Consider the following 12157-nt stretch of genomic DNA (forward strand, 5'->3'; position numbering starts at 1 on the left):
CTCAAGAGTTATCCATCTGCTCTTGGTCCTTTAGCCTCTGAAACATTTACCCAAAATACATAAATGGAACCAGTTTTAAAACATTAGATTTTTAAAAGTAGTAAAAGCCGACAGCTGTTTTTGACCTTAAGGCTCATTTCAGTGTCGTAGTCCTTCATGGAGCCTTTTGCTTTGTGGCTTTTATTTTCCATTCACACTTTGAAATGGATGACCTGCGTAGTGATTGGTGTAAACTCGTGTGTTAGTGAGGGGCCTCGATGCTGCTACAGTACGGCTGCTCGCTGTTTCATTATGTTTCTATTTGTGTCTCCAGTTTGTTTGTTTGTTTGTTTGTTTTTATTTTTTTATGAAATGAAAAAATAAAGAGTCCTGGTTTCATCCAGCGTTCGATGTTCTTTATCTGCCAAAATATATTTCATCACCGCTCTTCAAATGTCTGATGACTCATCCCGCACTCAGGGGCGTTTACTAACCTTCGACCAATTAGAAAGGTCGAAGCTAACGATCCAATCAAATTCAACCCAACCGCCTTCTATCGTACGATTGGTTCAGTCTTTGAACCTATTGACCTCCTCTCAGCTGGGACCTTCAGAAACAGATTTTTAGTTCAAGTGTGAACAACTGTAAGTGTCGGGGGCGGAGCTAGTGTGATTATTGTTTATAAACAAAATGCTGTTGTGTATAAATGTTATCTGAACATATGCAGGTCACCAGTGCAGGGATATTTTGGCTTCACATTTGTTCAACAGAAGGAGACATGTTGTCCATATTTGTAAACAGTGGAGCTAAAAACTGCAGACTGTCGATTGGTCGAATCGTCACTTCCTGTGTGACAGCGACAAACAACCCCGCCGTGTTCAAACATGCTGCGTTCAATGGCTGCAGTTAAAGAGAACACTGTGACATCACTGTTATCCTGAGGATGTGAATACCTGTGATGTGACTGGAAAAGTGATCCCAGCTGACCTCCTCTGTTTGTGAACACGCTCGCAGGTGAAGTGTTCGACTACCTCGTGTCTCATGGGAGAATGAAGGAGGTGGAAGCCAGAGCCAAATTTCGACAGGTACGACAAAAAACAAAACAAACAAACACAGCAGCACCTGTGATGGAGCGTTCCCTTTAAACGTGTCCTCCTGTCGTCCACAGATCGTCTCCGCTGTCCACTACTGCCACACCAAGAACATCGTTCACAGAGATCTGAAGGTGAGCGAGTCAGCGGGATGTTTTTGGGCTGCACCAGATTAAGGCTCTTCCAAGACCGGGACATTTCTTTCACTTGGCAGATTACACTGAAAGAGAAAATTTTAATGTGGGACTAGTCTTAATCTGTGTCTGTGAAAAAGCTCCGTTAGCATCTTAATCGCAGCGCTGAGGGAAGAGGCTGCTTTTTACGCAGTCGGAGTCGGCTCATTTTTTTTTAATAGATGATTACAATCCCAAACACACACAGTGACATATATACAGTATGAGTCATGTCCAGGATCTGTTCTGTTGGACAACACACCAGCTCCAACCCCCTCCCCATCTGTCGCTCACTCGCACTCTTCTTCACCACTACTCACATTCTTCCGCCGCCCACTTTCTCATTCCTCTTTTCATCCAACTACTATGCTCCCTCCCTCCCTCCCTCCCCCCCTCCCTCCCTCCCTCCCTCCCTCCTCTTCTGTCTCTACGTCCACGTACGTGTGACTCAGGCGGAGAACCTTCTGCTGGACGCCGACGCCAATATCAAGATCGCCGACTTCGGCTTCAGCAACGAGTTCACGCTGGGCAACAAGCTGGACACGTTCTGCGGCTCGCCGCCCTACGCTGCCCCCGAGCTTTTCCAGGGCAAGAAGTACGACGGGCCCGAGGTGGACGTCTGGAGCCTGGGAGTGATCCTCTACACGCTGGTCAGCGGCTCGCTGCCGTTTGACGGACAGAACCTGAAGGCAAGTGGACAAGTTTAAAGCAAGAGAGAAAAACAAACCAGAACAATAAACAGAGGATTTGATATGTTAACAACGTTAACAGCCAGCGAGGTCATTCTGACCCCACACGGTGCTCAGTCATTATATATGATCAGATTGAGCTGTAAAAAGAATAGAAGAGAGTGCCTTTATTGTACAACAGAATTATTAAAGTGCACACAGCTAAAGAGAAAAACCACAGAAGAAGAATATAAAAAAGTCCCTCTAATGACGGTAAGATGGGCGCTGCATGCTGGGAGTTATTTACAGGTAGCAGCAGAGTAAATGATAAATAGATGTTACAGAAATATAAAATAAAGATGTGCACAGTATGAAATGTAAAACTATTATTAACATAAAACACAAAACGGGAGAGCAGCTGCGTCCGTGCGCCGCCGCCGCCATCCTGCGTCATCACTGACAAAAATCGGACTTTACAGGAAATACTAACGAGCTCTGATTGGTTCATTTGAACTCATTCTCTCATTGACTTACATGTACTAGATCCCGCTGTCATTTTACCACCAATCACAGAGCGGCGAGTGAAGCGTGTTCTGATTGGATGACATGTTTACCTTGAAAGGTGCCGATGCAGACCCAGAAGGCGTGTTTTCAGGGTTCACGTTTTCTTTCTGGTCACTGTCAGATTATGACGTGGTGTAATAAAAGGACTCAAATGAAACGTACAGGTACTTTGCATCGTCCTATCAGAGCGCTCAGAGGGCCCTGAAGGTTCCCCTCACGCTGTCACAGTCAGACGGGTTCTACGTGAGGCTCATACAGTCAGGAGAGACTCTGAACCTCTTTAAAGCTCCCACATTCTTCTTCTTCTGCTTTCAGATGCTCTTCAGTGTTTTATGTCCTCCTGTTAGCAGTAGCCCCCCCCCCCCCCCCGAGCTCCAAACAAACGGAATGTCCGAGAACAAAGCCACGAGACTGACCAATTAGGAGAGAGCAGATCGGCCGACCAATCAGATCAGACTTGGCCACCTGTGAGGAGGATTCCGAGTGTTAGAAACACAGACAGATGAGAGAAGCTGCGTTTTTACAAACATTAGAGATGGAGGACGTACTTTAATACGAGACCTTTGATGTCACAAAGCTCCGGAGTTTTCTGAGAGGGAAAAAACAAAAGTTCAGAAAAAACAATCTCTTTGATTTCCTGAATGTTTTTTGTGACAGTTTGATCAGTTTTCTTCCTCTGATTTGTCCTGAGACGTGCTGGAGATACGTGGATGATCAGTTTGAACACACGCAGTGAACGCACGTGGTCACAGATCAGAGGGAAGGTCACTGTTTGTGTGATCACATGATCAGGTCACCAGAGGATAGAAAGACATGCATGTGTCGGCCATTGAAGCGTGTTAGTGATTTAATGTACTGTGTAATGTGTGTGTGTGTGTGTGTGTGTGTGTGTGTGTGTGTGTGTGTGTGTGTTCATACAGCTTTCAGGGATCCCTCCTGTGTTTGTGTGTTTCCTCGCTTCGTGTGCACACATCTTTTTTCTTGGTGTGTTTGCAGGCTGACCAACCTCCAAACACTTTTCCTTCCATGATGAATAGAAGTGTGATGAGCGTTTATTGACCTCCTCCATCAGACCCCAAACAGGACAAATATCTTTATCAGCCTTGGAGGCCCGTCACGGATAGATCTGTAGGCGTTTGTTTTTTTACTTTTAGGACTGAAAACACTTGTTGAGATAATCAGTGTGGGCCTGGAGCAGAGCAGCACGGCTCAGTGACAGTGGGATGAAGAACACTGGTGCACATCAAGTCATTTCAGAAATGCATTTCCTGCTCGAAAGTTCGATCTCTCCCCAAACAAACGAGTCGTATAGAGATATAGAGATAGAGCTGTTTAAGATCAGCAGGGCTTCAAAGGGTTAAATGAACTTTATTTTCTTGTAAAGTGTTTCCCCGTCGGTGTCGGCTTGTCGCTCCCCTGCTGTTCTGTTGTTCTCCCGAGTAAAACCTGCTGCCAAAAAAAAAAAATTATCTTTATCCAGAATACAGCAGATGGCAACGAATGCCCCCCCCAGAGCTCCTGCAGGGGGCGGGGCTAACTGTGTGTTTAACCCCTCCCATCTGTCTGCAGAGACGCTTCTTACACGCGTCTGCTGGCACCGAGATTTATTTACAAGTAAAATTATCAACGTTTATTTTATTGCATCTGTCAAAGCATGAGTCGAGATCAGATACAAAACAAACAAAACGTTTAAACACACGTTGTTTTAAGACACTTTAGAAAAGAGCAGGTTTTAAACTCTTTATCATGTTATTTATAAAGACCCGACATTAACCCTTCATGGGCTCAGAGCAACATTTAGCAAAGTTACAGAGGCAAATAAAAGACGTCCTTTCAAAGTGAGCCGAGCTGGAAAACAAAGAAACAGAAGTGAACAGATCACCATGATGGAAGAGGGAGGAGTCTGATATTCACAGATATTTGAATATTTTAATGTAAACGTTAAAACGGCAAAATGTTCGTCCTGTTTCTCCTCGTGATGAAAAGGAAGTTTAACAAGAAGCCTTCAGCATCTTTCATGTCGCCATGGCAACTGAGTTTATTTTACTTTAAAAAAAAGTATAAAGTCTTCACGGCCCGGCTCCGCCCCCTTTTGAAGGACTTTATAAAGTCAGCCGGGCCGCAGCCCGAGGAGACTGTGAGGTCACAGACGCACGACCTTCAGACACACTTTCAGTCAAAGGAAGTAAATATAATACTTTACCTTTCACAATAAGAGACTCACAAACATGTACAACCTTTAAAACACACCTCAAACAGTCTGTGACCTTTTTAACCTTCTATCACTGTCTCGGTGTCGCTCAGTGTATTTCCTGCTGAGGGACAACAGATGGAAACTTTAATCTTATACAGCTGTAATGTTGTTGTTTTTTTTAACCTTTATTTATCCAGGAAAAGTTTGAAATATGTATGATGTATGTATGTATACTTTATTTTTTTATTTAGTTTTTCAAAACGACAGAAAAAAGAAAAATCCCGACGTTGCAGGACAAAACACACAAAGACAGAAACATAGCAAAGCGAATCTTCCTGCCTGGCTTGTTCAGATGATCTGCTGTATTTATTTTAAATATTTATATTTTATAAGGGCACACGTGCTGTGCCAGTGTTTTTGTTTTCTGCATAAAGGTCCTTAAATGAAGATGACACAGAGTGAAGGAGCTTTGAGCAGGTGGATCAGGTGCGATGCATTCATGTGACTGTTTGTGTGACCCGTGTTGCTAACAGGAGCTGAGGGAGCGCGTGCTGAGGGGGAAGTACCGCGTCCCCTTCTACATGTCCACAGACTGTGAGGGGATCCTCCGCAGGTTCCTGGTGCTCAACCCCTCCAAACGCTGCACCCTGGAGGTAAGCACCAGCACACACACACACACATGCGTCTCCTCTGTGAGCCAAACACACTAACTGAAGCTGCTGCTGTTTCTGCAGCAAGTGATGAAGGACAAGTGGATCAATTCAGGATACGAGGGGGAGGACCTGAAGCCCCACATAGAGCCTGTGGAGGACTTCAGCGATGCAGCTCGTATAGGTGAGGCGTCTCGTTCAGGACGTTGTGCGTCTGTGTCGTCTCTCAGCGTCACGCTCGTGTCTTTGTGCTCCTCAGAGGTGATGGTGGAGATGGGCTTCACTCCGGAGGAGATCAAGGACTCTCTGCTCAATCAGAAGTACAACGAAGTCACCGCCACGTACCTGCTGCTGGGCCGCAAAGGAGACGTGAGTCTGACGCGTCTCCACAATCTCCATGTGTGTGTTTGGTTGGTTTTTTTTACACTTTATAGAAACTTCCTTCTCAATGTCAGGCCCCGTGTCCACCGAGCGGGTAGCGGGCGTTAGCAGCAGAAAGTAGCCGCCCGGCGTCTTCTCAACAGTCGCTCCGCCGTTTTTATGCGTCCGCTCCGAGCGCTCAAGTTAAAGCTCCTCTTCAACAGTGTCTGATATTCCTCGTGTTCTAGCCTCCGACGTGCCCGCGTCCTCTTCGCTCCGTGTCTGCTGGGGTGAAAAATAAATAAATAAAAGAACATGCAGTAAAAAGTAACGGAGCTGCGTTGTCATGGAGACGGGACGCTTTTCCCTCTCAGGCGGGCACGGGGCCTTATTCCTTCTGATCTCTTGTTTTATAAAATGTATGTTGTTGTTGGCTTACTTTTGATTTGACCCACTCGTTCAAAATCAGGTTTAAAGATCCGACCTGATTGGCTTCTATCTTTAACTGTCTGACAGTTTCAGGTCCTTCGGTTCTGCAGTTATCAGAACTTCTGAATAAGCCGATTCTTTAATCCCAGTTTTTCTCCCCCGTCCGTCGGTCCGATTGTCACATGTGCAGGAGGCCAGTGAGGCTCGCTCAGCTAGCAGCCTGTCCCTGGCGAGGGTCCGACCCAGCCCCATCACCAACGGGACCAACAAGCACTCCTCAGCCACCGGCTCCTCCTCCTCCTCCACCTCGTCCTCTCATAGCAAGACGCAGCGCAGTGCCTCCACCTACCACAGGCAGCGACGGCACAGCGACTTCTGTGAGCCTCTTTTCTCACTTCCTGCTTCTGTTTCTCTTCTTGAGCTTTGCAGAATCACAACGTAACGTATAGATTTAAAAGGGTTTTACGACTCTGCCCGTAAATGTAGGAGTTCAAACTTAAAGGAAGAAAGTGTGGAGGTTGGTCCTCCGTGCCCCCCCCCTGTATACAGAATATTCCTTATATGAGTCCCTGTGTGTCTGTGCTCTGCTGTCCTCCACAACAAAGGCGGGCCCTCCATGCCCGTCATGCACCCCAAGAGGAGCCCGACCAGCACGGGCGAGCGGGAGCTGCGGGAGGGCCGGATGCCCTCACGTAAGGCCAGCTGCAGCGTGATGGGGAGCCACAGCCTCCCCCCCTCCAGCCCCATGGTCAGCAGTGCCAACAACCCCAACAAGTCTGAGATCCCAGACCGTCGCAAAGACATGACTGCCACCACGGTAAGAGACGTCCTCCCCAGGCTGGGAGCCGACTGTGGAGCAGGATCCTTCAGCCTCATGTTGTCTGTGTTTTGATGTGACCTTGAACACGAGCACGTCAGTCTGTGTTTTATTGGCGAGTGGAGAAGCTTCCTTCTTTGGCAAAAATTGAGCCTCTCAGGTTTCACGTCAAGGTTTTTTTTTAAAGTTTTTTTTAATGGTTATAGCTAGGGGTGGGACTTGATTAAAAAAATGAACCTAATGAACTCTGACCTTTTCTAATTAATTAATCGAAATGGATTTTGGTGGATGAATGAATTCAATGCATGCAGTGTTATTTGCTTCTCAGTTTCATAAAGCTGTTGGATCTTGTTTGAAATAGTTTTTCTGCTCAGCAGCTGGAAAGTTGGATCACACGTTGCTATCTGTAGCACATTTTCTAACCCCTTATCTTCTACCACTAATAGTGGTCTACAGTCCAGAGCAATCAATTTAGAGAGTGAATGAAGTTTATCAGACGTTGAATTACTAATTTTGGTCCTGAAGACAGTCATTTGTTCTGCAAAGTCTGTTTGTACTTGTGGCGGAGCTAGCGAGGGGCTAGCACGGAGCTAGCGCACGGCTAGCACGGGGCTAGCGCAGGGCTAGCACTGAGCTAGCGAGGGGCTAGCGCGGGGCCGGTGCAGAGCGAGCACAGAGCTAGCGCAGGGCTAGCACTGAGCTAGCGAGGGGCTAGCGCAGGGCCGGTGCAGAGCGAGCACAGAGCTCAAGTGGGGCTGGACAATGACAAACTGTTCTGCGCTGTTTATGAGGCAAACTGTGTAAGGTGATATTTTCTTGTAATTAATTAATTGTAATGAACGTGTTAAAGTCCCACCTCTAATTATAACCTCTCCTGTTTGATGGAGGTTTAAAGTTTAAAGTAAGCCTATTATTATTATTATTATTATTATTATTATTATTATTATTATTATTATTATTAATCATGAATACATGTTATTTAACATCTTGTTCCTCTCTCTGTAGAACAACATCCCTGGAAGCGCCATGACGCGCAGGAATACGTATGTATGCACGGACCGCTCGGGCGCTGACCGGCACTCGCTCCTGCAGAACGGCAAAGACAACAGGTACCGTGTTGATGTTTTGTTGTTTACATGCTTACAGGACAGTTTGGCTAGAATCAACTTTAAAATGTCTGAGTAGATCACCTTAAAGAGAAGAGTCTACAAGAGAAGACTCACTTCCTCTCTCTCGTTCGGAGGATGTGTGAAAATCTGAAATAGAACTCTCCGGTACATTTTGTGTCTTGGAAGTTTGCCGGCCGAGTTTCTTCAGTTTTTTAACTCAGATTGAAGACTCGTCTTCAGAGACACGTTTTCCCTCCCTCGGCTGGGAGCTTACATAAATGAAAGACGTTGTGTTCCTTCTACTCGTGTTCAATAAAATAATGTATGAGGATAAAAAAAATCAAACCCTGGAATCGAAGGAGAAATATGTGAAATAAGTGTGGGAATAATAAAGGTACAGGATGTAGAATTGTAAGCTAGTCTTTACATTAAAATATCGAACTTCAGTTAAAAATGGAATAAACCCATGTTGTGTTTTTTTTATTGAGCGCTTTAATCACCTCAAATATTCTCAAAACTGATCAAAGCCAGAGAACTATAAACACTTTTATAGTTGTAACAGGACGTGTCTTGTAGGTGGCCGCCATGAAAGACAGGAAGTGTTGATCGTTGTCAAGGAAACACCGGATGTTGCTCGTGTAAGCTAGCGCAAAGACCGCTGTGTAAGCTAGCGCTAGCTGCTACTGAAAGCTGCTGTTCTATTATTAAATATGAATATTCAGTATATTCATTAAATAAAAAATCAGGTTGACAGTTTAAGCTTTCAAGAAAGGAAAAAAACAAACATTAAAGTTAAAAAAAAAAATCAAAATCAAAAGAAAAACATTTCAATATAAAGTTTAAAGGCACAGTATGTTATTTCCCCCAGCAGGAGGCGCTCATTTAAACAAACTAAGAGATGACTATCGAAGCTGGCAGGGAATCATGGGATCCCCCCCCACACACACACACACACACACACACACACACACACACACACACACACACACTCAGCAGCTCATGCTTCTCATGTAGCGCTCTTTGAGTTAGCAGCTGCTGTTTCCATGGCAACGATAAACTGAGTGCTTTGGACGCCACAACTCGTCACATCCAGTTCCCACTATAAAATAAACATTTGAACATATTTTATGGTGTTGTTAGTAAAAAATGTCCTTATTAATTTGCATATATTTTTTAATTGGCAGCAGTGTTTTGGTTTTGGATGATTTTTAGGAAACTAAAGTTGCAGCTTTTCTCTCTGCAGCTCTCTGGGTCACCGCTTGCCCGTAGCGTCTCCGTCCACGCTCAGCATCTCTGGCGCCGGGGCCGCCTCCTCCTCCTCCTCCTCTTCAGACCGATGCCGTCTGACCAGAGGATCCACGATCCGCAGCACCTTTCACGGGGGGCAGCTGAGGGACCGCGGGGCCCCGGTCTACTCCGCACCCCCTACTTCACCCACCCTGTCCCACCATGAAGCCAGCCCCCTGCCCCACGCCCGCACCAGGGCCACCTCCAACCTCTTCACCAAGCTGACCTCCAAACTCACGCGCAGGTAGATACCCGAAACACGACACCCGGCCAATCACATCCTGGGAACACTTCCTGCTGTTTGCAGTTCTGCTAATTATGCTAAGCTAACCATCTCTTTGCTAGTTATTTCATCTCTCTGCAGGGAAGCTAACACAGATGTTTCACCCTGTGTTTCCCCGGAGATGATTTATGTTTGACTGACATTTTTTTTCTCTGTTTTTTTCAGTTTTATCTTTTGTGCTACTTCCGAATCATTTACAGGTTTATGTTTTTGCCGCTGCTAATATTTTTGTCCTGGGAATAGGCTCAGTGCAAAGATGAGTACGCACGTTGAGCAGCTTACCTGTCCTCGAGCTAACCTTCCTTTTATTCCTGCTTCCCTCATGAAGGAGCAGACGGGCCCTTGTTTCTGCTCACTTTGAATTATTGCGGTGAAAAACGTTTAAAGTGGATTCTACAGGAAAAACAGCGGTGAGAAAGCGTTGTAGCGTGGCGGTGCCTGAGCACGGCCTGGTGTGGATCCCTGCCTATCTGAACATTTAGACTGAGCCAGGCCTTTTGGCAAGCCGTGCTGCGGCCCTGGATAATCCCCCGCTCCCCTCTCCCTCCCCACCGTCATAATCACACATGTCTAATCTTATCAAACCTCAGCTTTATCCCTGCCAATCAGCTCCCGCGCTGCGCTCTTTTCCTCCACTTGCTCTCCTGTGATCCACTTTTATTCTCTTCTTTACCCCCCCCCCGCTCCCTCTGACCCCCCCAATGTCCTCTTTTTTTCTCCATCTTTATCTTGTTGTGCTTTCCCTTCTGTCATGGCAATAGGGTCAACCTTGACCCGTCCAAGCGCCAGGGCTCAAACAAATCAGTGTCGGGTTGTACTCTTCCACAAGGATCAAAAACAGTTAGTAAGTTCCCATGTCCCTCGCTTCTTTCTGCCTGCTCACAGGACTGCCTGACTGACTCTGAGTCATCGTCTGCATGACTTCACAAGCATGCTCGCCATCCACACTTTCATTTCATTCTTTTTGGAGCTTTATAAATCTTTAAAGTGAAGAAGTGTTTTTTTTTTTTTTTTTGATTTTGATTTGATGGTTTCATTAAACGTTTCTTCCACGTGTTGTCCTGTATCGATGTGTGGAAGCCCCGAGATGGGAAGTGAGATTGAAATATTTAGGATTCATCTTTTTAAGTCTGATCCGAATTGAAGTTTTTTCTCGTCTGTTTGTGAAAAATCCAACGTGTGAAAATATCTGGAATCGGTTCAAAGAAACATTTTACAACATAAAAGTTTTAACGACAAAAAACTTTTTTTTCTACCTTTTCTCTGAAACCGTTCTTGCATGTTAAAAAAAAAAGAAATATTTTAGCAAACTTTTTTTTTTTTTTAAACCTGCAAAAAAAAATATAAACGGAAGTAAAGAACATCCCGGACTTTCTCCTGCCAGAGATCTAATGCACCCAGCAGGAGGTTCTCTCAGCCAATAGGAGAAGAGATTCTCTCAGCCAATAAGAGAAGAGATTCTCTCAGCCTAAAAGAGAAGAGATTCTCTCAGCCAATAAGAGAAGAGATTCTCTCAGCCAACAAGAGAAGAGATTCTCTCAGCCAACAGGAGAAGAGATTTTCTCAGCCAATAGGAGAAGAGATTCTCTCAGCCAATAAGAGAAGAGATTCTCTCAGCCAACAAGAGAAGAGATTCTCTCAGCCAACAGGAGAAGAGATTCTCTCAGCCAATAGGAGAAGAGATTCTCTCAGCCAATAAGAGAAGAGATTCTCTCAGCCAATAGGAGAAGAGAGGGACCTGTAGGTCCTGTGACAGCTGCGACATCTTCAGTTGGTCAGTGAGTCGACATCGTGCACACCGCACTAATATCCTCGTTATAACGTTGTATACCAGACTCTGATGCTCCGCCCCCTCCCGTCTGACACCGAGTCCTCTTGACCTGATCTCGATGTTTTCACGAGTGCAGGACTTCCAGCTTTATAAAAAGGCGGCGTTTAGTCCGAGGAGTGGCGTCTTTGCGTCGTGCGTCCTGAAATGATCTCAGAGTGTAAATGTGTAAAAACAAACAGAAGAGAAACCAAACGGATGAGACTTAAAGACTGGAGTGTCTCACTTCCTGGCTCCGTCAGCGTGAGTGTGGCTGTTTAAAGTTGTGTTGAGTTGTTTGTGCATGCGTGAGGTGAAGTGAATGAGTGGACAGGTGAGTGAACGTGGCGACCCTGTTGTGTACGTCACATGCTCCTTGTTGATGCCCGCTCAGCCTCGCCGTGTGGTCGTCTCGTCTGACAGCTTCTCGTCTGGCTTCCCTCTCACCCCGCTGTGTTTTCACCCCGCAGGGTCACAAATGAATCTGAGGGAATCAGGAGATTTGCGGTCACAAGGTCAGTACACGTGTGGCGGCCCGATACGTGCTGGGTTGAAACTAAAACTTTGACTGATTTATTAACTTTAGCAGCTGTGTGTGAGTGTGAGAGTCCAAACTTAGAAGACAAATATTTGAATGATGTGTTTAAATCTGACCCATCAGTTTGGACTATATAAGTCCTGACTCGACCTTTCTAAGACCCCATAATGCCCCCAGATAATCGACTGTGGTACTGTCGAGTTCTTTC

The 12157-nt window shown here is 45.7% G+C and overlaps 1 protein-coding gene across 1 annotated transcript in view; it reads left to right on the plus strand.

Moving 5' to 3' along the window:
- Positions 1 to 12157, plus strand: part of mark4a (MAP/microtubule affinity-regulating kinase 4a) — a 29454-nt gene that overhangs the window by 16567 nt on the left and 730 nt on the right. Inside the window, 12 exon segments of the mRNA XM_079356297.1 lie at positions 994 to 1064; positions 1148 to 1204; positions 1696 to 1932; positions 5203 to 5322; positions 5404 to 5503; positions 5579 to 5688; positions 6299 to 6485; positions 6714 to 6925; positions 7931 to 8034; positions 9278 to 9565; positions 10366 to 10448; positions 11882 to 11926. Of these exon segments, the coding sequence (XP_079212423.1) occupies positions 994 to 1064; positions 1148 to 1204; positions 1696 to 1932; positions 5203 to 5322; positions 5404 to 5503; positions 5579 to 5688; positions 6299 to 6485; positions 6714 to 6925; positions 7931 to 8034; positions 9278 to 9565; positions 10366 to 10448; positions 11882 to 11926 (1614 nt within the window).

This window comes from Symphodus melops (genome assembly GCF_947650265.1).
Source record: "Symphodus melops genome assembly, chromosome: 11".
NCBI lineage: Eukaryota > Metazoa > Chordata > Actinopteri > Labriformes > Labridae > Symphodus > Symphodus melops.